At 38.7% G+C, this 26,897-nt stretch overlaps 1 protein-coding gene and 1 pseudogene across 3 annotated transcripts in view; both read left to right on the top strand.

Annotated features, from left to right (window-relative positions):
* Positions 1–26,897, top strand: part of PDSS2 (decaprenyl diphosphate synthase subunit 2) — a 239,964-nt gene that overhangs the window by 190,563 nt on the left and 22,504 nt on the right. For all 3 annotated transcript variants that reach the window (XM_045843763.1, XM_045843760.1, XM_045843761.1), the window contains 2 exons: positions 1,723–1,896; positions 2,842–2,973. In XM_045843763.1, coding sequence (XP_045699719.1) covers positions 1,723–1,896; positions 2,842–2,973 — 306 coding nt within the window. The remainder of the gene's footprint in view (positions 1–1,722; positions 1,897–2,841; positions 2,974–26,897) is intronic.
* On the top strand, positions 24,360–24,912 carry LOC123821415 (annotated as a pseudogene).

Genomic DNA, 26,897 nt, shown 5'->3' with positions numbered 1-26,897 from the left:
CCCAGAAAAAGTAAAGCTAAAGGAGTTCATCATCACCAAGACCTTTTTATATGAAATGTTAATGGGACTTATTTAAGAAAAAGAAGATAAAAAATATGAACATTAAAATGACAACAAACTCACAACTATCAATTACTGAATCTAAAAAAACAAAAAACAAAGTAAGCAAACAACTAGGACAGGAACAGAACCACAGAAATGGAGATCACGTGGAGTGTTATCAGTGGGGAGGGGAAAGAGGGAGAACAGGGGAAAAGATACAGGGACTAAGAAGCGTAAGTGGTAGGTACAAAATAGACAAGAGGATATTAAGAATAGTATAGGAAATGGAGAAGCCAAAGAACTTATATGTACGACCCATGGACATGAACTGAGGGGGAGATTGTTGGAGGGAAGGGGGGGTACTGGGTGGAGGGGGGGGCAAGGGGGGAAAATTTGGGACAACTATAATAGCATAATCAATAAAATACACTTAAAAAGAAGCCCTGGCTGGCGTAACTCAGTGGATTGAGCGCGGACTGGGAACCAAAGTGTCCCAGGTTCGATTCCCAGCCAGGGTACATGCCTGGGTTGCAGGCCATAACCCCCAGCAACCGCACATTGATGTTTCTCTCTCTGTCTATCTCCCTCCCTTCTCCTCTAAAAATAAACAAATAAAATCTTTTAAAAAAAAAGAAAAGAAAAGAAAGTGTTTTGGTTAATTACTCCTTCTCAATGGATTCTAGTTAAAGGTTTCAAAGAAACACCATAAAATGAACATTGTTTCATATATTTACGTCATCACTCTGGTCCTCGGAGAGTTCCCTTTATAGAGCAGAGCTGTCCAGTAGGCTAGCCATTGGCCCCTGTGCCTGTTGAGTGCTTGGAATGTGCTAGTGATGTGCTATAAGTATCAAATACACACTGATTTTGAAAAGTTACTATAAAAGAAAATATCTCATTCATAATTTTACATTCATTATTTATAGAAATAATATTTTGGTCATACTGGGATAGATAAAATATGGCACTAAGATTAATTTCACCTTATTCCACTTTTTAGAAGTTGCTCCTAGCAAGTTTAAATTGCATACATGACTTACATTATATTTTTATTGGACATCACTTGTCTAGAGTCAGTAAGTGTGTGTATACTTACACATACTACAATGATTTTCATAATTTTAAAAAGATGATATTAAATAAGCTACAGTTGTATCCTTACTTATCACCTTGTTTCTTCTTGTGGGAATAAAGTTTGGTGAGTAATCTAATCATACTCCATTATAATGGGTTGCCTCCTCTCTGATATTTATATTTAACTGTTTACAAAAGAATGCAGTTCCTTCATTATGCCTTTGACATTTTCACATAAGTTAACAGCAACAGGATTCTTCTATTTTAGAATATAGCACTTAAGAACTGTTATGAATAAGATAGGAAGTTAGACATCCACATTTCTAATTTTGCTTTATTCTATAAATATATTTTCATAGAAGTTTCCTAGCTGAAAATAAAATTTGCTTTAGCATTTAAAAAAATTTTTCCCTCTTAGCCTAAAAAAGGCAATTCTGACCCCCTTAGTTCTCTTTAGGTAGGTTCAGCATCTCTCAGTCCTGTCTTGTTGCAGTAACCTGAGTGTTTTGAATAGTTTACATTTTAACTCTTTACTCTCATTCTTCAAAAACCAAAACAAATGACTCACATTGCCTTTTTTTTCTTGATTTTTGTTGCATTGTTTAGGAAGACTACGTCACAAATGACATTGGAATATCGACCTGGAAGGAGCAGACGTTTCTCTCCCATGGTGCCTTATTAGCAAAGAGCTGCCAGGCGGCAATGGAGTTGGCGAAGCATGATGCTGAGGTTCAGGACATGGCATTTCAATATGGGAAGCACATGGCCATGAGTCATAAGGTATTTGCACACCCTTTCTCCTTTTCAGTTCTTAAGTAGCTAAAATGATGCATAAGAACCCTTTGGCCACTTAATAATCTTTTATGTTTAAAAAATGTTTATTGTGTATTTAAAATCTACAGACAATGGTTGTTGTATGAACAGTATGATTGGTGAATATTGTGTAACTTTGATAGAGGACTACAGTTTACTTTAACCATATTGTGATGTTTGTCTTTTCTTACCACCTGAAAGGGTTCTGGAAAGAACTCTTGCAATTATTAAATAACATGTGATGTTGCCATTTATAGAATGGAAGAATATTTTCATTTTTGTTACAGTTCCCTTATAGTTCCTCATGTAAAACAAATCATGGAAAGTTAATAAAATTTGGGAATATACTGAATAAAATTGAAAGCTTTAATTCTAATAACTGATTCTTTTGAACAGGCATGTTAAAATATAAAATATCCCAAGATTAACTGTTGTATTGTTGTCTCTATGTATATGTAATTATAAAATCCCATTGTATATGTACGTGTGTGTGTATGTGTTTATATATACATATATGTGTATATATACACATACCTTAGGTGTTACCTTAATGGCTCATAAAGGGAAAATATATACATATCTATGTAATATCTCCAGGTGATTTTTTTACGTATTAAGTCTTAGGTTAGTTTATTAAGCAACTACATTTGTTAAATCTTTTTGTAAATCCTTACCTTAAACTTAAAGTAAAATAAAGGCTTCTGCCAAATAAAAAGGAATATTTTAGGGGAAAATGATTTTAAAGACTATCGATAATTATAGAAACTATTAGTTGGCTTATTAAAGTACATCTGAAACCTGTATTCCTGAAGCTTCACTTTTCACTATATTATCTAGTGCTTTCTGTATATGACTAAAACATACCAGTATATGTGCATTTCCTGATTTAACTCTTTTGACTACATCTTCCAGATAAATTCTGATCTCCAGCCTTTTATTAAAGAAAAGACCAGTGACTCCACAACTTTTAACCTGAACTCAGCTCCTGTAGTCTTACATCAGGAGTTTCTTGGAAGAGATTTGTGGATTAAGCAGATTGGAGAGGTAAATGAAATTACTCCTATTTCCGGTACCAGTTGCATTAGTTGATTTTAGAATATAAGTTGTATTTTATGATGATCTAAGACATCAGCAATATAGATCAGCCATGTTCAAGGTTATTCATGTAAGAGGTAAAAGTTTTACTTTATAACCTATACTTTAAGATATAAAATTTTAGCTAAAAGTTAGAAACTGTGAACTTGCAGTCAACATGGAGGAGTAGGTAGACACACTTCACCTACTTACACAAACATAGAAAAAATTATAACCAGATCTCAAAAATAATGACACCCAGAACCTTCAGAAAATTGAGATGTCTGGAAGTCCAGCAACCAAGAACTTAAAGAAGACACATTTATCCATACGGGTAGGAAGGGTGGAGTTACGAAGATGAGTGGAGAGGCAGTATGGTGCCAGAACCATACCAGAAGGTGTGTATATTTGCCACCAGAAGGTGGCAGTGGCAGCGGCTGAACAGATGGGGTGGTTACCTTTGGAAGCACACGATCCCAGCTCCAGGCCAGACCATACAGCTCAGGGTTTTAGCACCAGGAAGACAGATCCCCAATACTTCTGGCTGTAAAAACCAGTGAGTGTTGGGCCAGTGGAAGAACTGCTGGATTTTTGCAACTTAAAGGGCCAGCATGATATTAGAACCTACACAAACCCACCCACTCTGGGATTCAACACCAGGGCAGCAGCTGATAGGGCACTGGTGGCACACAGGAAGGGGATGAAGTGACTAGAAATAGGATAAGCTTCAGGAGAACTGCCAGAAGCAAGGCAGCAACTTTGTCCCCTCTTGGAACCCTCCCCACACAGCTGCAAAGTGGTGAAGCGGATTGCCCCACCCTGGCAATTACCTAAGGCTCCTCCCCACTCAACTTACAGGTGCCTTTTCTACACAGTTCATGCTACTACAACAGGGAATAAAAGTGGCTCTACCTAATACACAGGAGGCTGCTAAATTGAGGAGACAAAGAAAAATGGCCCAAATGAAAGAACTAAGTGAAATGGAGATCACCAACCTGTCAGATGCACAGCTCAAAACACTGGTTATCAGGATGTTCAGAGAATTCCTTGAGTATAGCAAAATAACAAAGAGAGAAATGAAGGTCAGACTAAGTTAATAAAGAATAAACCACAGGAAACCAACAGAGAAAGGAAGGAAGCTGGGACACAAAGCAATGATTTGGAACATAAGGAAGAGATAAACATTCAACCAGAACAAAAATAAGAAACAAGAATTCAAAAAAATGAGGATAGGCTGAGGAACTTCTGGGACATCTCCAGACATGACAACATCCAAATCATGGGGTGCCAGAAGGAGAAGAGAAAGAGCAAGAAATTGAAAACTTATTTGAAAAAATAGTGAAAGAAAACTTTTCCTAATTTGGAGAAGGAAATAAACGTACAAGTCCAGGAAGCACAGAGTCCCAAACCGATTGGACCCAAAGAGGCCCACACCAAGACACATCATAATTAAAATTCCAAAGGTTAAAGATAAAGAGAGAATCTTAGTAGCAGCAAGAGAAAAACAGATAGTTACCTACAAAGGAGTTCTCATAAGACTGTCAGCTGATTTCTCAAAAGAAACTTTGCAGGCAAGAAGTATTCAAAGTCATGAAAAGCAAGAACTTACAACCTTGATTATTCCATCCAGAAAAGCTATCATTTAGAATGGAAGGGCAGATAAAGTGCTTCCCAGAGAAGGTAAAGCTAAAGGAGTTCATCACCACCTAGGCATTATTACAGGAAATGTTAAAGAGACTTAAGAAAAAGGAGATCAAAACTATGAACATTCAAAAAGGCAACAAATTCACAACTGTCAACAACTGTCTAAAAAACAAATAAGCAGCCCTGGCTGGCGTAGCTCAGTGGATTGAGCATGGCCTTTTGAACCAAAGGGTTGCTGGTTCAATTCCCAGCCAGGGCACATGCCTGGATTGCAGACCAGGTCCTCAGTAGAGGACGTGTGAGAGGCAGCCACACACTGATGTTCCTCTCCCTGTCTTTCTCCCTTACCCTCTCTCTAAAACTAAATAAATAAAATCTTAAACACACACACACACACACAAATGAGCAAACAACTAAAACAGGAACAGAATCATAAATACGGAGATCATTTGGAGGGTTATCAGCAGAGAGGAGAAGGGAGAGAATGGGGAAATGGTGTAGGGATTAAGAAGCATAATTGGCAGAAACAAAATAGACAAGGAGAAGTTAAGAATAGCATAGAAAATGGAGAAGCCAGACCCATGGACATGAAATAAAGGGTGGGGATTGCTAGAGGGAAAGGGGTACCAGGCAGAGGGGGACAAAAGGGGAAAAATCGGGACAACTGTTATAGCATAATCAATTAAATATACTTTAAAAAAGGTTAGAAACTGCAATGCTGTGTTTTGTTATTATATGAGTTCTTCTAATACTGCAACACAAATATAATGCCTATGGTGCATACTAATTAACTCGTGATTTTTTTTTCCTAAAGGTTTTCAAAAATTGGGCTATGATAATAGTACCACCCTTTAACTGCAATTTCCCATCTGTAGACTCTAGCTCAAGCTGCAGAATTCCAGGAGGTCCATGTATCAGCTCATTGGGTTATATTGTAACGACTAAAACAGGAACGAATCAGAGAAATGGAGATCACATGGAGGGTTATCAGCAGGGAAAGAGAGAGGGAGAATGGGGGGAAAGGTGTAGGGTATAAGAAGCATAATTGGTAGGAATAAAATAGGCAGGGGGAGATTAGGAATAGTATAGGAAATAGAGAAGCTGAAGAAATTATACGTAAAACCTATGGACATGAACTAATAGTGAGAGGGATTGCTGGAGGGTGGGGAGTGCAGGGCGGAGGGGGGATAAAAGGGAGAAAAAAATTGACAACTGCAATAGCATAATCAAAAAATATACTTAAACAGTAAACTTGAATTCTGAATACTCCAGGTCTGCAGCATCCAGGTCTGCAGCATTATGGTAGGAGGAAAACAACGTGGTTAAATGGGAGGGGTACAAGGGCTTCAGTTGACTGAATTTCCTACTTTGGAGGCAGGAAGCAGTTGTTGACAAAAGGAAACTTTTTAGAGTTTTGTATCCAGAAACTCTGGTACAAAAGTTCTTGCCCTTTTACCCAAAACTTCATGGAATTTATTTAGCTTCATGATTCTGCTCATTGAATTGAACTGGACTGACAGGGGGATTCAGGCACAGCTGAGGGTGGGGCAGCCACTGTGTTTACAGCAGGGAGATCCTAGGTGATAATCTGCACTCCAAAAGGTAAGAGTTTTGCTTTTCTACCCCTCCTCCCTTATTAGATCTCAAAATGTTATCAGCCACCTTAAAACCCCTCATATTCACCAGGTAGAAAACAATAGGATCCCTTTCTGGGAGGAATCAAACCCAGGCAAAAAGACCAGAAGGTGGATGAGGGAGGCTCCCTCAGTAAACAGGCCTTGTTCCGGACCAGCCCTCCAGCAGGGAGGCAGGCCCACCAGTTGGCAAGCCTCAGAGGATCCAAGCGCTGAGTGACAGGGACTAGAGGACCAATGGGCATTTGGGTGAAGCCTCTCTCATAAAAGAATGGGTCAAAAGCAAACTGATTAAAACAGGGAACCTAGAAGAAACAGAGATAGTGCAATGAAAAAAAAAAAAAGACATTTTTTAAAAGTACTATAATAAATCTACTCAGGGAGATAAGATGTTAAATCCATAAAATAAGAGCAAGTGATGTATTTATAAAAGAACAATCCAGGAATTACAAATCAGAATTATAAAATATACAAATATGAAAGCAGAAATTTTTTAAATGGAAGGTATAAATGATAAAATGTCCCAGGAATTTGTATGAAAGATAATAGAAAAGATAAGAAAATTAGAAGACCAGTTCAAAAGATCCTATATCTATTATGAATCTCAGAAAGAGAACACTAAAATACAGGTGAGAAAATTAACAATGAATTTTTTAAAAGAAAAGAAAAAGTATAAGAATTGAAGAACCTGAGTGTCCAAGTTGAAATGGTACCCTAAATAATGAACTTTAAAAGACCCACACAAAACCCTGGCCAGTGTGGCTCAGTTGGTTGGGTGTTGTCCTACAAACTGAAAGGTTGCTGGTTCAATTCCAGGTCAGGGCACATGCCTGGGTTGCAGGCTTGGTTCCCTGTCAAGGCACATACAGAACATGGCTGATTGATATTTCTTTCTCACATCAATGTTTCCTCTCATTCTCCTTCCCCTCCCTTCTCTCCTAAATCAAAAATAAAATTTAAAACGACCCACACCAAATCACATCATCATCCAATTTTGAAACCATGGGGATAAAGAAGAGATCCTAATACTTAAAGAAAGAAAAAGAAAACCCTGCCTGCAAAGGATTGGGAATCGGAATAACCTTAGTAGTGACAATGAAAGTTTTAAGACAATGGAATTTACTTCAATATTTCAAGAGAAAATTGTTTCCAACTTAGAATTTTATGCCAGTCATGTTATCGAGTGCAATGTTAAATAAAGACCATTTAAAACAGAAAAATAAGGTCTCAAAAAAACTTACCTTCCAAGCATCTTTTTTTCAAAGAGCAAGTGAAGTATTCTATCAAGGCAAGAGAGGAACCAAGAAAAAGAAAGACAGGGAACTTAGGAAATAGGAGATCAGACAGAGGTGTAAGGCAATGGGAATTCCTAGGACAATGTGAAGGGAAGAATAATAAACTACAACAGTATTGCCAGCAATAAGAGACTTACCATGAGCCAAGAACTGTTCTAATGAGAAACCCGGGGTACAGAGACATTAACTGACTTGTGCGCAGCAAGCCCATGGTAGAGCCAGGATTCAAACCCAGGCAGCCTAGCTCCAGGGCCCACGTCCTTCGGTAACGTGCTACACTGCTTCTCATCCGAGCAAGGCTTAGGCTGATGGCTATGCACCCAGTCTAAGTTGGGACAAGAGGACAGAGATCTCCAGGAGAACTATCTCCATGGGAAAAAAATGGTACTGGTGACCACCAGTACTTGACTGTCATGAGAATTTAGGGAAAAATTAATGAAAAGCACATAGAAAAGTGAGTGTTCCTGTTAGCATTACTGCAGAACAAATTGCCTCAAAACTTACCTGCTTCAAATCATCATATTAATATTTTCATGGATTCTGTGGGTCAGGAATTTTGACAGTGCACAGAGGAGAGCAGTCATTCCCTCTGTGCACTGCTCCATGACTTCTGGGGCCTCAGTTGGAAGGGCCCGGTGGCTGGAAGTGACTCAGTAATGCTGGGTCCTGGAATCATTTGGAGGCTCCACTCACACCTGGCACCTGGGCTGGGATTCCAAGAAAACCAGGCTGCTGACCAACTAGAGTGCTCACACATGGCTCCTCCATGTAGCTGGCTTTCTCATAGCATGGTAGTGTCAGAGTAGTCAGACTTCTTACTTGCCAGATCAGAACTTCAAACACAAGTGTTCCAGCCAACAAAAGAGACTGCATCATGTCTTACAACCAGCCTTCCAAGTCAAACAGTCATTTCCATGGTCTCCTATCAAATCAAGGGGAGGGACTATAACCTCATCTATCAATGGGTAGACTTTCAGACCCACATCTTAAAACAGCCACACTAAACATACAGGAGAAAATGAGGCAGTTATGAGCTATAGTGAAAAAATTTTAAAGCTCTGGCTGGCGTAGCTCAATGGATTGAGTTTGGGCTGTGAACCAAAGCATCGCAGGTTCGATTCCCAGTCAAGGGCACATGCCTGGGTTGCAGGCCATGGCCCCCAGGAACTGCACATTGATGTTTCTCTCTTTCTCTGTCTCTCTTTCTTTTTCCCTCCCTTCCCTCTCTAAAAATAAATAAATAAAATCTTTTAAAAAAATTTAATGTGTATGAAAAGAAATGTAATCAGTACTCTACATGGCCTAGAAATTAATACTTATGTAGTATAAAATGAAAATACCAAATATTAATTTAAACTAAAAAAATGTAATGACTGCAGAGAGGCTAGGAAAAAGGATTTATTTTGGTCATATAAGAAATATAATTATTGGAAGAAAAATAAATGTAATTCTTTTTTAATTTCTTCTAGAAATTATTTTTTCTATATTTAATATATTTTATTGATTGTGCTATTACAGTTGTCTCATTTTTTTAATCCCCTTTCCCCCTCCACCCTGTATCTCCTCCCACCATCATCCCCCACCTTAGTTCATGCCCCTGGGTCATACATGGAAGTTCTTTGGCCTCTCCATTCCCCGTACTATTCTTAACCTCCCCCTGTCTATTTTGTACCTACCATTTATGCTTCTAATTCTCTGTAACTTTTCCCCCATTATTCCCCTCCCCCTCCCCACTGCTAGCCATACAATTTAATTTGCAATTTTTAAAAATTCTGGCAGTTCTGGTCATTTTTTGTTTTTAAATTTGTTGTTGTCCTTCTTTTGGTTGTACAAGGAGGCAAAGTGTATCTACATATGCCCCCATCTTGGCTGGAAGTCTGATCTTCTTTATCAATATTGCTTGGGCTATTTGGGATCAACTTAGATTCTATTTCTTTCATGGTAGGATCAATAGATGACATCTAAAATTTAATAATCATGGCAAAACAATATTGGAAGATTGACAGTAGAAAAAATAGTTAAAGAGTGGGACATGGGACAGACATGGTCTGGAGAGTGCTGCGATGTTGTGTTCGAAGTCTTGTATTATTTGACTTTTTAAATAATGTGCATATATTTGGTTTTCTTTTAAAACTTTTAGTTTAAAATTTTATATGCTTTACTACAGTAGTTTTAGTTCTAGTCATTTATACCAAGAAAAATAGCAGAGATGTGGGCAGACTTACATATTAAAATGTGTAGTAAAATACTAATTCTAAAAGAAATAAAATGAAAATCGATCCATTTCAATATAGAAAATGATTAAATGAAACATCACACAACTATCGAATATCGTATTACTAGGGTGTATTTGTATGTTTTTCAATAGCCAAACTGAAAATATATGTACAGATTGTGTTAATAACTCTAATTGGGTTACATTGGAGTACATTGCAAGTTTACATTTTGGTTGAAAATCTACAGCTACAAACTGCCTCTACCAGCTATTCACATGTATGCATGCACATATAAGAATAGCATAGATATGAATTTTAAAGAAGCTTCACAGAAAAAGGACATATTTAACTCTCGGTTTCTTTGCAAGTATACCACATTGTAAATGTAGACAACACGAGAGTCCAGGATTTTCTAAACAGCTGGTGAAATATTCCCAAATCATTATCCCTAATTTGATTTAGAGTCAAAGGGATATCCTTTCCAAATCATCTATGTCTAGCCACTGACTTTATGTACTTCTTATATCTACCTATCTGAGTCAAAAACAGGGTCACTGATGAACAGAAGATAAATTTATCTAAAGCAAATAAATGTTAGTTTCTGTCAAGGATATAGCAACACTTTTCAGATTAAAGAGTCCTAATGAGTTTATTTTAATCATCTAATCATAATATTCATGTTTATATAAAGCTCTAAAGATAATGATCTTGCTCTGTGAATGAGTTAGGAGACACAATTTTTTAAGTATATTTTATTGATTATGGTATTACAGTTGTCCCATTTTTTCCTCCTTTTTATCCCCCTCTGCCCTGCACTGCTCCCCCGCCCCCCCAGCATCCCTCTTCCCTAGCTCATGTCCATGGGTCTTATACATAAGTTCTTTGGATTTTTCATTTCCTATACTATTCTTAACCTCCCCCTGTCTATTTTGTACCTACCAATTATACTTCTTATTCTCTCTACAATTTCCCCTTTCTCCCCTCTCCTACTCCCCACTGATAACCCTCCATGTGATCTTCATTTCTGTAATTCTGTTCCTGTACTAGTTGTTTGCTTAGTTTGTTTTTGTTTTTGTTTTGTTTTTAGGTTCAGTTGTTGGTAGTTGTGAGTTTGTTGTCATTTTAATGTTCACAGTTTTGATCTTTTTCTTAGATAAGTCCCTTTAACATGTCTTGTAATAAGGGCTTGGTGATGATAAACTACTTTACCTTATCTGGGAAGCAGTTTATCTGCCCTTCCATTCTAAGTGATAGCATTGCTGGATAGAGTAATCTTGGATGTAGGTCCTTGCCTTTCATGACAAAATATACAGGGAACCAATAGTGAAGGGAAGGAAACCAGGACTCAAATCATTTGAACTAGATTATGTCTAATGTCATTTTCAGCTCTTAAATAAATATAAGAAAGAAGTCTCTTAGGTAAGAGATGCATCATGAGAAAAATATTTATATCTATTAGAAGCTTAAGACTAGTTTTGACACTGAGACAGGAAAGTCTTGTTCCCGATGATAGAAGTTACTTACGATTTTTTGTTATCACTCGTGAAATTACTTCCCCAGTCTGCTCAGACAGGTTTCTCTCCCATCTACTCTTGATTTCCTGCTTGGGGAAAGTGAGAATTAATGAGTAGACAAGGAAGGGAGGAAGAGGTCACATACCTTTAGTTACTCTTCAACATTGTGAAGCCAGGAAGAAGAGCACCTTTGGAATTTCTCATATCGGGCCCTCCTACCTGCTCTCCAACCCTCTCTTTCCCACCAAAATCTTAAGATTAGATAGGCTTCTTCCAGCACACCCATAGGCACACACACTCGCACCACACACACCACACCTTTTCACAACAGGTGGTCTAGGGCACCAGGCCAGAACTGCAGCAGCTAAAAAATATTTGTTGAGCAATGTCTCCATACTAAATTCGACAGTTTTCTCCCTACCTTCATTTTAAATTTAAATTTGTAGCTGCTGAAAAATAATGATCTGGTAAAAGTACTGATAGTGAATGAGTGATTCACCCTAGGGAGGTTAAAGTCATTACTCAGTTACCATTTGATTCCTAATAAAAGAAAGTAGAATCTTTCTGAGAACCATAGAGCTCTGACTCTCTCAGGAAGTCCAGAGGCTATTGCAGGTCAGGAGCTTTATTTTTAATGATCTTTCTAGTTTTCTGCTACCATTATAAGTCACCTGAAGAAATAAGAATTATTGTTATATTTTCTTGGTTATTTCTGAAAGTACTGAAATGTCACTTAGGCTTGTGACATCCTGACACTGTCATAACCAGCCATAAAATAACTGAAGTGAACTACATGTTACCAGTGCTAAGCTGTAACTCACTTGTCCCTAGATACCCTATATTCCTATACAAAGAGCAAAACACAGACTGTGAGGCAGGGCTGGTGTGGGTGAATATTGCACATGCATATCTGTGAACAAAAGGGAAAGTGCACATTCCGAGAGGCCTTGTAGATGCCATGTGACCTTCTTCCAATTACTTAAGTTGTTTTGAGCTATTTCAAATGGAATAATATTGACAGCATCCTCTACCATACAATGTGTACAGTGTGGGCATCTGAAAAGAGTGTATATAAAACCATAAAGACTATGAAATGGTCCTAAATATCACCTAAATTAAAACTTTTCTTAAGGTTCTCTGTTGCACTTAGGAAAATAAAGTGCTTCACTACAAGATACACAGCAGTAAATGCCCTAAAGGTTGTCCATGGCCTCTGTAAACAGGGATACGAGAAACACACAAAAATAAAGAAGACTGTAGTGATGCCATCTGGAGCTCAGAGGAAGGGAAGGTCATAATGAGTTGGGAAAGTGAAGAAGGGTTTGTGAAGTAGGTGCTATCTGAGATGGTCCCTGAGGATCTTGACAGCAAAGATGGAAATGAGGGGCTGGCTTCCAAGGCAATGGAATCCCCCCAAAAGGGATGCAATGGGCAAGTGTGCAATGCCTTCAAAGAAAAAAGTGTTACCATCTGGATGGAATCTGAATAACATGGGGCAGTATGGGAACAGATGAAAAATTGATTTAAAAATAGCACAAAATGACTATATGTAAAGGCTTAAGTTCAAACAAAAACATGTACATGAATGTTCAGATCAGCAATATTTATAGTAGCCAAAAAGGGAAACAACCCATTGTTCATCAAATGGTGAATGAATAAACAAAATACAGTATATCCATACAATTGACTGCTGCTCTGCCATAGAAAGGAGTGAAGAGCCAATACATGCTGCCATGTGACAGGTGCTCTGGAACTAGGTGGTAGTGATGGCTGCACAACATTGTGAACGTTCTAAATGCCACTGAGTTGTATCCTTGGAAATGGTTAAAATTATGAATTGTATGTTATATGAATTTTACCTCAATTTAAATAAACACTTTGGGATGTTTGCCTGTGGAAAATGAACTTGATAAATAAGTCATGGACCATATATTTAAAGTTTTTGAGCCAGATGCTATCAAAGTCTGAAATGTGTTTTAGGGAGTTTATCTGAGTACCTCACATAAGACAAAAGGAACAAGGAGACACTAGAGAGGAGATCATACAGGAGATTTGCGGGAACCGGTTAGTAAGTACAGGGGGAAAGTCTCAATTACTGTGTTGGCAGCTAGAATGGGAAGGTAAGGCGGTTAGGAGTTAAACTAATTTCAGAGAGAAAATGTACAGGACCTGAAAAGTGATATGTTAGGGAGAAACTGGCAGGGGTATAACGGAGAGAGGCCGTGAGAGGCCCAAACCAGAATTTTGAACTTGGATAACAGGAGGAATTTTACCATTAAGATAATAGAAAAGTGGAGGAGAAAAGCTGGTGTAAGTTTGGTATGCTTGAGGTGTACCAGGTAGCCATCACCTTGGGACTTGGCCCCTGGAGGAAACAACCCAATTCCACTCTCAACCTGGTTTCCTTACTCATGGCTTTTCTGCAGTCTGGGTGGATTTTTTTCCTTTGATCAAACTGTGCAATTTTGAATTTCATGTCTCTTCCAGATGCTAAGAGAACATAGCAGGAAAAATGTTTTACAAAAAGATAAGATGACTTTTGAACAGAGAGAGAGATTTACTATGTAGACAATATAATAAGCCCCTCTTTTTTTCATTGGGCACCATAGCGTTCTGTGCCTGTCTGTTGCTTCTTCTTTTCCAAGTAAATCCAAGGAAAAGAATATGAGACATTTAATTTGTGGACATTCACATTTGCCTCCAGAGATTAGCTTTAACAGGTAAAAGAGATGGCAAAATCAGGTACCTGAGCAGTCCAGTCTGAATGATGTTGACTTCTTTGCAGATACCTTTTTTGCTTTCTTATTAGTAGGCACACATGGTCAAGATAGCCATGACCCACATGGTACAGTTGGTTGGTCCCACAGAGTGAAAGGTTGATGGTTCAATTCCTAGTCAGGGTACATGCCAGGTTGCAAATACAGTCTCAAGTCAGGACATGTAGGAGAGGCAACTGATTGATGTTTCTTTCTTGCATTGATGTTTCTCTCCCTCTTTTTTTCCCTCCTTTAGCCTCTCTCTAAAAATAAATAAATAAAATCTTTATTTAAAAAAAAAGAATGGTCAAGGTAGCAAAGAAGAATCCCTGGCTGGCGTAGCTCAGTGGATTGAGCGCAGGCTGTAAACCAAAATTTCACAGGTTCGATTCCCAGTCAGGGTACCTGCCTGGGTTGCAGGCCATGACCCCCAGCAACCACACATTGATGTTTCTCTCTCTCTCTCTATCTCCCTCCCTTCCCTCTCTAAAAATAAATAAATAAAATCTTTTTTAAAAAAAGATAGCAAAGAAGAGGCTTGCCCTATTTTTTTTGTATTTTAATACCTTTCCAGCTCTAGAATGGGAGAGCCTGACAATGTAAGGCCTGCTTCTTCTACCATACCAAAACTCAGCTGGCCACTGCAGCTGCTGGGCTAGCAGACAGTGGATTTCTGATTTGTGGCCTTTTTAACCCTATACGCAAATCATTCTGGGATGAGAATGAATGTATCCTTCATACCTCTGTCCCCCAACAAACCTCCTTTTTAAATATAAACTCAGCCTCTTAATACCAATGCAAATGGACAGAGTTTACTTTCAGTAAGATGATTTTCTTTAGAGGAACCAATGGTATTTCTGCCTGTGCCAAGGCAAAATATCTTTAAAATGTTATTTTTGCAGCCACCAATGTAATCTGTTATTCAAACAAGGATTGCTGATGGATATTGGTTAAGACAGTCAAATGAATGGTTACTAGGGAACCAAATATTCACAGGTACTCAAAGCACCCTACAAATGACTTATTAAATACATTGAATGAACTCAGTTTCACTGATAATGACAAACTGATATTGTGTGACTCCTGATGTAATAGAGAAGCATATAGCATCATCTAGTTGTCTTGCAAAAATGTTTTAACTTTAATCTGATCATTATGAAACAATCACACAAATCCAGGATAAGGGACATTCTGCAGAGCAACTGACCTGGACTCTTAAAAAATGCCAGTATTATGAAAGACAGAAAATGTAGTGGTGTGTGGACTGTTACAGATGAGTAGAGATTGTAAAACCATGACATCCCTTAGGAATGTATGATTTTTAATTTGATCTTGGATTCGGATAACAACAGCTCTGAAGGACACTACTGGTTGACTTGTAATATTTGAGTATGGATTTTATCTCAGGTATCATGGGTTTGGGTTACATAGGAGAACACCATTTTGTTCTTTGGAGATGTGTTGAAGGGATGAAACATCGTGATGTCTACAACTTACTCTCCAACACTCAGCAAATGATCACCCAGACTAGAGAGAACACAAAGACTGCAAAATACTAGCAATTGGTTAATCTAGCTGGAGGGCAAATGGATGTTATGTTCTTTCAACTAAAACATCTTAGGGAAAGGTAGTTTTCATCGAAGGTTTCAGAAGAGAATCTTTTTTAAAAAACAAAAAGACTGTTATTCCAAAATATAGCTGATAGCATTGGAGAAAAATAACGTGGTAAGTAGAGATGACCAGTCTCTAGCAATTTCTGGACTCCCTGCTGAGGAATATTAGTTTTCTGCTTTTAGAAAAAGGCTCCCCCATATCCAGCTTTCAAGTCCAGATAACAGTAGTTAGAAATTGGAAACAGTTCATTTATGTCATCTAATCCTTCTTTGTTATCTGACTTATAAAAAAGCATTTGTTTCTTAAAGTAAAAGACCACATTGTACATCCATTACTTACCAAGAGGGAATCTATCTGACTTTGGTCTGCAGAGACCAGTATATAAGCCTTTGGAATCAATCCCTCTGTGAATCCTCTCAGAGTGCCAGCTTTTACTGCTTTTGTACAGAATATTGTTTTACAGTACTCACTACAGCTGTCTGAGGAAGCCTCCAGTGTCGAGCACTGGAATACTATCTTGTCTGTTACACATGGGTTTTTAAAAGTTATTGGGCTGAAATTGGCAAATAAAATTATATAGGTTTCAAGTATACAATTCTATACTATAATACATCATCTGTATATTGTATAGATTGTTCACCACCCAAGTCATTTATCCCTTTTTTATCCTCTTCTAACTCTTTCCCTCTAGTAATCACTACACTCTTTCTTGTCTGTGTCTATGAGTTTTGTTGTTCAATTATATTTTGCTTATTAGTTTATTTTGTTCATTAGATCCCACATATAAGTGAGATCGTATGGTATTTGTCTTTCTCTGACTGGCTTATTTCACTTAGCATAATGTCCTTCAGGTCCATCCATGCTATCACAAAAGGTAAGATTTCCCTTTTTTTTATGACCAAACAGGATTCCATTATGTAAATGTATAACAGCTTTTTTATCCACTCATCTACTGATAAGCACTTGGGCTGATTCAAAATCTTGGCTATTGCAAATAATGCTGCAATGAACATAGGGGTGCATATATTCTTTCAAATTAGTGTATCGAGTTTCCTCAGATAAATTCCCAGAAGTGGAATCACTGGGCCACGAGGCAGTGCCATGTTTAGTTTTTCGTGGTAACTCAGTACTGCTTTCCACAGTGGCTGTGCCAGTCTGCATTCCCACCAGTAGTGCACAAGGGTTCCCCTTCCTCCACATCCTTGCCAATGCTTGTCTTTTATTGATTTATTGATAACAGCCGTTCTGACAGGTGTGAGGTGATATCTCATTGTTATTTTAATTTGCATTTCTCTGATGACTATTGATTTGTGCATCTTTTCGTATGTCTTTTGGCTTTCTATATATCCTCTTTGGAGAAGTGTCTACTCAGGTTCTTTGCTCCTCTTTTAATTGGATTGTTTGGGGTTTTTGGTGTTATTTTAGAAGTTCTTTATAAATTTTAGATATTAACCCCTTATCAGATGTATAATTGGTTAATATGTTCTCCCATTCAGTGGGTTGCCTTTTCATTTCATTGATGGTTTCCTTTGCTGTGCAAAAACTATTTAGTTTGATGTATTCCCATTTGTTTAGTTTTTCTTTTGTTTCCCTTGCCTGAGGAGACATATTAGAAAAATATCGCTATGGGAAATGTCCAAGATTTTACTGCCTGTATTTCCTTCTAATGTTTTTTATGGTTTGAGTCTAACATTTAAATCTCTAATTTGTTTTGAGTTTATTCTTGTGTATGGTGTAAAAAGGTGGTCTAATCTCATTTTGTGCATGTATTTGTCCAGTTTTCCCAACACCATTTATTGAATAGACCATCTTTACACCATTGTATGTTCTTGCCTCCTCTGTTAAATATTATTAATTGACCATAAAGGCATGGGTTTATTTCTGGACTCTCTTTTTGTTCCATTGGTCTATCTGTCTGTTTTATGCCAGTACCATGCTGTTTTTATTAGTATTGCCTTGTAGTATGGTTTGATATCAGGTAGTGTGATTCCTCCAACTTTGTTTTTCTTTCTCAAGATTGCTGTGGCTATTTGGGGTCTTTTGTGGTTCCTCCCATATAAATTTTTGAAATATTTTCTCTAGTTCTGTGAAATATGTCCTTGGTATCTTGATAGGAATTGCATTGAATCTATAGATTGCTTTGGGTAGTATGGACATTTTAATGATGTTAAGGCTTCCTATCCATGAACATGGTATGTGCTTCCACTTATTTTTATCTTCTTCAGTTACTTTCTTCACTGTCTTATAATTATCCAAAAGCAGCCCTTTTACATCTGTGGTTAAATTATTCCTAGGTGTTTTTTTGATGCAATTGTAAATAGAATTAATTTTGTAATCTCCCTTTCTGATAGTTCATTATCGTTATATATACATGCAACTCTTTTCTGGATATTAATTTTGTATCCTGCTACTTCACTGAATTCATTTATCAGTTCTAGTAGGTTTTTGGTGGAATCTTTAGGGTTGTGTATATATAGTATCATGTCATCTGCAAATAATGACAATTTTACTTCTTCCTTTCCAATTTGTTGTCTGACTGCTGTGGCTAGGACTTCCAGTACTGTGTTGAACTGGGGTGGTAAAAGCGGACATCCCTTTTTTGTTCTCAACCTTAAGGAAAATGCTTTCAGATTTTTCCCATTGAGTATGATGTTGGCTATGGTTTTGTCATATATGGTCTTATGTTGAGGTATCTTCCCTCTATCTCAACTTTGCTGAGAGTTTTTATGATGAATAGGTGCTGGATTTTATCAAATGCTCTTTCTGCATCTATTGCTATGATCATATGATTTTTATCCTTCACTTTGTTTATGTGGTGTATCACATGTATTGATTTGTGGGTATTGTACCAAAGTTGTATCTTCAGCACAAAACCTACTTTATCGTGGAATTTTTTTAATATTATGGAATATATATATTTTTAAAGATTTTATTTATTTACATTTAGACAGGGAAGGGAGGGAGAAAGAGAGAGAGAGAGAAACATCAATGTGTGGTTGCTGGGGGCCATGGCCTGCAACCCAGGCATGTGCCCTGACTAGGAATCAAACCTGTGACACCTTGGTTCACAGCCTGCACCCAATCCACGGAGCTACACTAGCCAGGGTGGAATATATTTTTAATATATTCCTGGATCCAGTTTTCTAATATTTTGTTCAGAACTTTAGTATCTATGTTCATCAGGGATATTGGCCTATAGCTTTAATTCTTTGCAGTGTCTTTATCTGGTGTTAGAATTAAGATAATGCTGGCCTCATAAAATGAGCTTGGGCATCTTTCCTCATCTTGAATTTTCCAGAATAGTTTGAGAAGAATAGGTGTTCATTCTTCTTTGAGTGTTTGATGAAATTTACCTGTGAAACCATTCAGTCCAGGACTTTTGTTTGTTCAAAGTTTTTTGATTACTGCTTCAATTTCACAGGCTGTAATCACAGGTTGTAATCTGTCTATTCAGATTCTCTGATTCTCCTAATTCAGTTTTGGGAAATTGTATGTTTCTAGGAATTTTGTCATTTCATCCAGATTGTCCAATTTGTTGGCATATAGTTGGTCGTACTATTTTCTTACAATCCTTTGTGTTTCTTTGGGTTTTTTATTTTATTTATTTGGGGCCTGCCTCCTTTTTTCTTCATGAGTCTGGTTAAAGCTTTGTCAGTCTTGTTTAGCTTTAAAAAAAAAAACAGCTCGTCCTTACATTGACCTTTTGTATTGTTTTTCTAGACTCTATTTTGTTTATTTCTGCTCTGATCTTTATTATTTTTTTCTTTTACTCACTTTGGGCTTTGTTACTTATTCTTTTCCTCATTTCTTTAGGTATAAAGTTAGATTGATTATTTGAAATTTTTCTTATTTTTTGATGTGGACCTGTAATGTTATGAATTTTCCTCTTAAGACTGCTTTTGCTGTGTCTCATAGATTTGGGGTTATTGTTTTCTCATTTTTATTTGTTTCAAGGTATCTTTTGATTTCTTCTTTGATCTCATTTTTGACCCATTTATTGTTCAGTAACATTTTATTTAGCTCCTGTGATCGTGTGGGGTTTTGTTGTTATTTTCATTTTTTTCTTGTGATTGATTTTTAGTTTTATACCATTATGATCAGAAAAGATTGAGCCCTGGCTGGTGTAGCTCAGTGGATTGAGCACTGGCCTGTGAAGTGAAAGGCTGCCAGTTTGATTTCCAGTCAGGGCACATGCTTGAGTTTCAGGCCAGCTCCCCAGCTGAGGGTGTATGAGAGGCAACCAATTAATTGTGAAAGGCAACCAATTGATTCAATGTTTCTCTCCCTCTCTTTCTCCCTCCCTTCCTTTCTCTCTAAAAATAAATAATTTTTTAAAAGAAAAGATCAAGACTTGTTTTTGTCATAATATGTGGTCTATCCTAGAAAATGTTCCATGAGTGCTTGAAAAGAATGCTTCTTATACCTTTTATCTTCTTCAGTAAATATCTCTATTTTTCATATTACATGGCTGGATACCTTCTGGACAGACCTCATGTATTCTGCTGCTTTGAGGTGAAATGCTCTGAAGATATCAGTTAAGTCCATCTGATCTAGTGTGCCATTTAAGACTGCTGTGTCCTTGTAGATTTGGGGGGGTGGGGGAGGTATGGGAGATCTATCCATTGGTGTCAATGGGGTGTTAAAGTCTTCTACTATGGCTATATTGCTGTCAATCTCTCCCTTGATGTCTATCAGGATTTTATTTATATATTTAGGTGCTCCTATTTGGGGTACATAAATGTTTGTAAGGGTTATATCCTCTTGTTGTATTGCTCCCTTTATCATTGTGTAGTGTCCTTATTTGTCTCTTACTCTTGACTATACTCTTTGTCAGATATAAGTATTACTACCCTAGCTTTTTTTTTTTTCATTTCCATTTGCATGGCATATCTTTTTCCATCTTTTTACTTTTAGTCTGTGTGTATCTGTCATTCTCAGGTGGGTCTCTTATAGACAGCATATATGTGAGTCTTGTTTTCTTATCCATTCAGATGCCCTGTGTCTTTTGATTGGAGCATTTAAGCCATTTACATTTAAAGTGATTATTGATAGATATGTATTTATTGCCATTTTATTCTTTTAACTAGGTTCCTCTGTTACTTTTTTCTTCTTCTTCTGAAAGCTGGCCCTTTAACATTTTTTGTAATACTGGTTGGTAGTAACAAACTCCTTTATCTTTTTCTTGTTGAAGAAGCTATTTATTTCTCCTTCAGTTTTAAATGATAGCCTTGTTGGATAAAGTTGTCTTGGTTATAGGTTCTTGCTTTTCATCACTTTGAATATTTCAGGTCAATCCCTACTGGCCTGAAATGTTTCTGTTGAGAAATCAGCTGACAGTCTTATGGGAGCTTCCTTGTAGTACTCTTGTTCTCCTGCTGCTTTAATATTGTCTTGATTTTACCCTTTCCAATTTTATTTATGATGTGTCTTACTGTGGGCCTCTTTGTGTTCATCTTGTTTGAGTCTCTCTGTGCTTTCTGGATTTGTGTGTCTATTTCCTTCACCAAGTTAGGAAAGTTTCCAGTCATTATTACTTCAAACAGGTTCTCAATCAATTGCTCTCTCTCTTTTCCTTCTGGTACCCCTGTGATGCAGATGTTGTTGCACTTCATGTTGTCCCAAAGATCCCTTAAACTATCCTCATTTTTTAAAGTTCTTTTACTTGTTGCTGCTCTGATGGGGTGTTTTCTACTACTTTGTCTTCCAAATCACTGACTCATTCCTCTGCTTCATCCAACCCACTGTTCATTTTTTTTTCTAGTGTGTTCTTCATTTCAGATCATGTATTTTTCATTTCTGACTGGTTTGTTTTTATATTTTTTATGTCTTTTTTCATGTTGTACTCACGAAGTTCTTTGAGCATCTTTATAACCATTTTTAAACTGATAAATTGCTTGCCTTCATTTCATTTAGCTCTTTTTCTAGAGATTTTTCCTGTTTTTGTTATTTTGTTTTGTTTTGTTTTGTTTCATTTGGGGGCATGTTTCTTCATCTCCCATTTGTGTTGCCTCTTTGTGTTTGTTTCTATGTATTAGGTAGGTCTGCTATGACTTTCAGTCTTGGTAGGGTGGCCTTATGTAGTAGGTGTCTTATGGGACCCTACAGTGGTGCAGTCTTTTTGATCACCTGAACTGGGTGCTCCAAAAATGTATTTTATGTGGGTTATGTGGGCCTTCCTATTGTAATTGAGTCTTGATTACTATCACTCTGTTTGTACATGGGGTTGACCCTCAGGCTGGCCGACTGTGAGAATCAGCCTCTATCACAGTGTACAAGCAGCTCTGCGGGTGATGACTACACAAAGTGGAATTCACCTCAGCAGGGTCTGGTGCCTGCTGAGGTCTCCCTTTGCATATGCTGCTTGTAAATCTAATTGGATTCCACTCTAAAGTATGAAGCTGGCCACTGGGTGTGTTGGTTCTGGGGTCTTTTGGGACAGACTCCGGTACAGGCCAATGTCGGGTGTCGCCTGTGACTGGCCTTTGTCATCCTCTTTGGAGCTTCAAAGCAACCCACAGTTTGTGGCTACCTCTCCTGGGCCTGGTTGTGTGTGGAAAGGATCAAGCTATGCACTTAGGCTGGCCTTTATCAGTAACAGTGTCAGAGGCACATCAGCTAATGTCCCAAGGCCCACCGAGAGCTGCCTTCACCTGCCTCTGCTTGCCAACTGCCTATTAGGCTCAGTCATTAAAAATGCCTCTGGCGGTGCCTGAGTTGCATGAGGTAGGGTCTCAGTGAGTCACCGGGTATGGGCAGGTGTTGGTCACCAGATTGATACTAGTACAAACTTGGTGCCAGTGCTGGATCTGAGGCCACTCAGCCAATGTCCCAGGGTATACCCAGTCTAGCTGCCACCTGCTGAGGGTTCATACACCTCTGTGGTGGGGTGAGGTCTCAGGAAGTCATCAGGTAAGGCCAGTAGTGTTTATCAGGCCCAAAAAGACTAAGATTTAACCATGTGAAGGAAAGGATCTCTGCACTGGCCAGAGCAGTGGGGGGAAATGGCCCCTGCCCTAGAGTGACATGATTTAGTCTGTTGCAGTTTCTGCCAGGAGCCTGGTCTCGGCAGGACAGGCCACTGGGAATCAGAAGTATGGGGCTAGTGGATCTCCTGTGAAGGGTAGGTGCTGGTCATGCTTAAAGGAATGTGGGGGAATGGCCCCCACCCCAAAGCCACACAACTCAGTCACTGACACCCCCTGAGTCTGCCTATACCTCTACACCCTGGCCCAGGCAGCTGCCTCCTCAGCAGGACACGAGTTCCACTGTGTAGGGTGGCAGGGAGTCCAGAATGTGGAGTTATTTCTTTCCCCAAGCCTGATGCCAAATGGAGGGGAGTGTTCACCCAAGAAAGATGGCATCTGTGGTATGGAAGACGGACTCAGCACAGGGGTCCCTTCAGCTTGTCCCCAGAGCCACAAACCCCAGGCTGTCCTCACTTGACTCTATTCCCCTCTGCCCTCCTTCTGCTGGAGCCCAGGATCAGTGGCTACGAACAAGTTTTTGTGCCTTGGCTTTTTAAGGGGGCACCTATGTCTTTGGCAGACTCCTATCTCTCCCTTGTAGACAAAATCCTCTCTGATTTCCACAGCCAGATATTATGTGGGCACCTCTTCCTGGCTTGTCCTCTGAGCTGCGGAGCCCAGCTTGGGCTTGAGACCACACACTTCTCAGGGAGAACCTTTGCAGCTGAGATATCCCTCCAGAATCTCAGCTACCACCAGTGGGAGCGGGGCTACCCCCTTTCACTGTGTGGCTCCTTCTGTAAATTCTTGCTTATAAGACTTCTCTTTGGGCATCCTTCAGTTTGTCATTCAGGTTGATTGCTCCATATTTTAGTTTTACTTCCAGTTTGGTCCTTGGAGGACCAGTTTCTACCTGCTCTGCCACCGTCTTGGATCCCCCCATTTCAAGTTTGTAGATAAAACAAGGTTCAAACCACACATTGTCTGTGAAATGCTGAAGACTAGGAAAAATTACTCTTTTCTTAGGACCTAGATTGACAAAAAGCACACCTGCAGGAAGGGAAAAGATGAGCAAATCTCTTTTAAAGACCTGAGTAATGAAGCCCTTAGGGAATTGCTTTGTGTGGCTGAAATTTACAGTGGCTTCTGGAAATGAACAGTGGCAGGAGGAGGTTCTGGATGGCTGGCTGTTGAAATACAGTCTGCATTTATTTTACATCAGCCTATTTTGGGCCCCAGTGAGAAAGTTATTTTAATAAAATCTTGCTCTGCTACAAATACGCATGATAAATGGCAGGTGCCAGAAAAGGGGGGAAGTTACAGCACTCCGCTTTCCTTGAGACTTAGGGAGTTTAGAAAATTCTCTTTTAACCTTTGAGGTAAACACTGATGCATACAGAAGCACAAGTCAAAAAGGACATTAGACATAGGCTAGACCAGTGGTTCAAATTAATTGGAGTCTCAGTGCCAGAGTACAGAGGATCTGCACTTGTACCAGGCTGCCCAAGTGATTCTGGTTCGGCCAGCCCAGCGTTTGTGAGAGCCCAACATTTGGGAACATCTGGTCTGCTCTGGTCCAGTAATCTTATCTTACAGATAAGAAGATAGAAGCCCACATAAAATTTTTTAAATTGTTCAAGGTATTGGAGGAACCCAAAAGGGATTGTGAGAGAAAGGCTCTTCCTTTCTTTCTGACTGCAGCCATCAGGTAAGCCGAGATGGGTACTTACAAGTACATCCAGGAGGATGGAGGAAGAAGCAGTCCGATGTAATGCGCTTCCTTCTCAGGGTGCGCAGGCTGGGGTACCAGGCCAAGCAAGGTTATGTCGTTTATCGGATTCGTGTGCACCATGGTGGCCGCAAATACCCTGTTCCTAAGTGTGCAAACTATGGCAACCCTGTCCATCGTGATGTTAACCAGCTGAGGTTTGCCCGAAGCCTTTGGTCTGTTGCTGAGGAGCAAGCTGGACGCCACTGTGGGGCTCTGAGAGTCCTGAATTCTTACTGGGTTGTTGGAGATTCCATGTTCAAATTCTTTGAGGTTATTGTCATTGATCTATTCCGTAAGGCTGTCAGAAGGAATCCTGACACCCAGTGGATCACCAAACTGTCCACAAGCACAGGGAGATGCGAGGGCTGGCATCTGCAAGCTGCAGCAGCCATGACCTTTGAAAGGGCCGCAAGTTCCACCACACTATTGGTGGTTCTCGCTGTGCCACTTGGAGAAGGCGCAATACTCTCCAGCTCCACCGCTACCTCGAATATAAGTAATGTTTGTAAAATTCTTACCTAATAAATAATTTAGGACAGTCTAAATAAATAAATAAATAAATAACTCAAGATATTAACCTATTGTGGACTAGACACCATATTTTCTGTCTCCCAGCTTATCCATCCTCCCAGGAGGTCACAGTTAAGATCTTAGGCCACTTGTGTTCCTGTGTAGACAAGACCTACTGAGCACCAGAGTTTTTGAGGTGCATCTTGAAATCTTCACAGGTTTCCTGAGACCTTTCTGGGCTTTCTTCACTTTAACATACTCCTTCAAGGTTGAGGCACTTAATTATACTATACCACTGCCTCTGTGAGAAGGCTACTAGATCATTCTTCTGTGTTCTACCCTTTTGTTGTTTGATTTTCATGGATTCTTTGACTTTATTTTCTAGAGATTCCCTTCCTTAGTCTACTTGTAAATAGAAGCTGGGAGATGAAGTGAAAACACAGTATTGTTCAATATAGGTAAAAATTATCTGTAAGGCATCATCTAATGGCTCCACAGTTGCTTCACACTGGCTCTGAACCTAAACACTCAGCTTTCCTAGAACTAGGAGTGAATTTTGCTTTGTAAGTTTCCAGAATAGACAGTACTTGATAACCAAGACATATAAAGAAAAAGCATCCATCCATCCATTCATTCACCAAATGTTATTGACCATCTGCTATATATTAGCACTGATCTAGGCATGGAATACAGTTGTGAACAGGAGGGGTTTTCCCTACTCTCATGGAGCCTTTGTTCTAAAGGGAGACTGTATGTAAAGCTTATCTAAGGCAAGGCTGCAACCCTCTAGAGTGCAGGTGGCAAACACAAGGCCCCCCGGCCGAATGCTGCTCTCCACCTTGTTTTATCCGGCCTGGCACCTTGTTTCTACCCATTTGCAGCGCCAAGCTCTTGCTTAACTGTTACGGAGTAGTTACATTTGTACAGTCCTAAAATAGCATTCGGCCCTTTGAAAGCAACTGTGAGGCTGATGTGGCCCCCAGGGAAAATGCGTTTGCCACCCCTGCTCTATGGTGTAAGCTCCAGGAGGACAGAGATTTTTATCTGTTCATGGCTGTGTCTCTAGTGCCTAAGCCAAATAACTGCACAATGAGTAATCGTTTAGTAAATGGGCATCCACCAGGTGAAACGGAAACTGTGTCCCCTCCCAAATTAACTGTTTTACAGAAAGAAATGGAAGAAGTAATGTTTAATGAGAAATATTATGATGTAGGGGATCAGATCCCCTACAATGTAGATCATCATTTGTATCTGTTTCTAATTTGCTATATTTTTATTCTAAAAAAAGATTGGCAACTTCATTCATCACAACTACGTACCCGCTCACACATCACATTTCGTGCAGTTTTTTGGAGAAACATCAAATTATCCAGGTGACTCAGTCCCTGCCATAGCCCACATTTGGTGCCCTACAACTGCTGACTTTTCCCAAAACTAAAATCACCTTCAAAAGGGAAGAGATTTTAGACTTTCAGTGAGATTTAGGAAAATGTGATGGGGCAGCTGATGGTGACTGGGAGAACTGTGTGGGGTCCCAAGGTGCCCACTTGGAAGGGGACTGAGGCATCATTATCCTATGTACAATGTTTTTTGTATCTTGTATCTTCTTCAATAAATGTCTCTATTTTTCATATTACATGACTGGATACTTTCTGGACAGGCTTTATATATATAGTTTCTCTATATATATACACACACATATATACACATATATATATGTATATATATATGTATATATATACATATATATATAGAGAGAGAGAATATATATATATTTTCTCTATATATATACACACACATATATATATATATACATATACACATATATGTATAAAATACAGTAAACCTATTGTGCAAAGACTTAAGTATTTATAATATTTGTTTTGTAAAATAAATGGTACTTTTATGTACATGCCAAAGCAACCAAGGATAAAATGGTTTCACAGATTAGAATTTTTTGTGTGATAACATGAAA

Source organism: Phyllostomus hastatus, unplaced genomic scaffold (genome assembly GCF_019186645.2).
Source record: "Phyllostomus hastatus isolate PE091 unplaced genomic scaffold, TTU_PhHast_1.1 phas_contig_40, whole genome shotgun sequence".
Lineage (NCBI taxonomy): Eukaryota > Metazoa > Chordata > Mammalia > Chiroptera > Phyllostomidae > Phyllostomus > Phyllostomus hastatus.
This window is presented reverse-complemented; position numbering and strand designations above follow the sequence as displayed.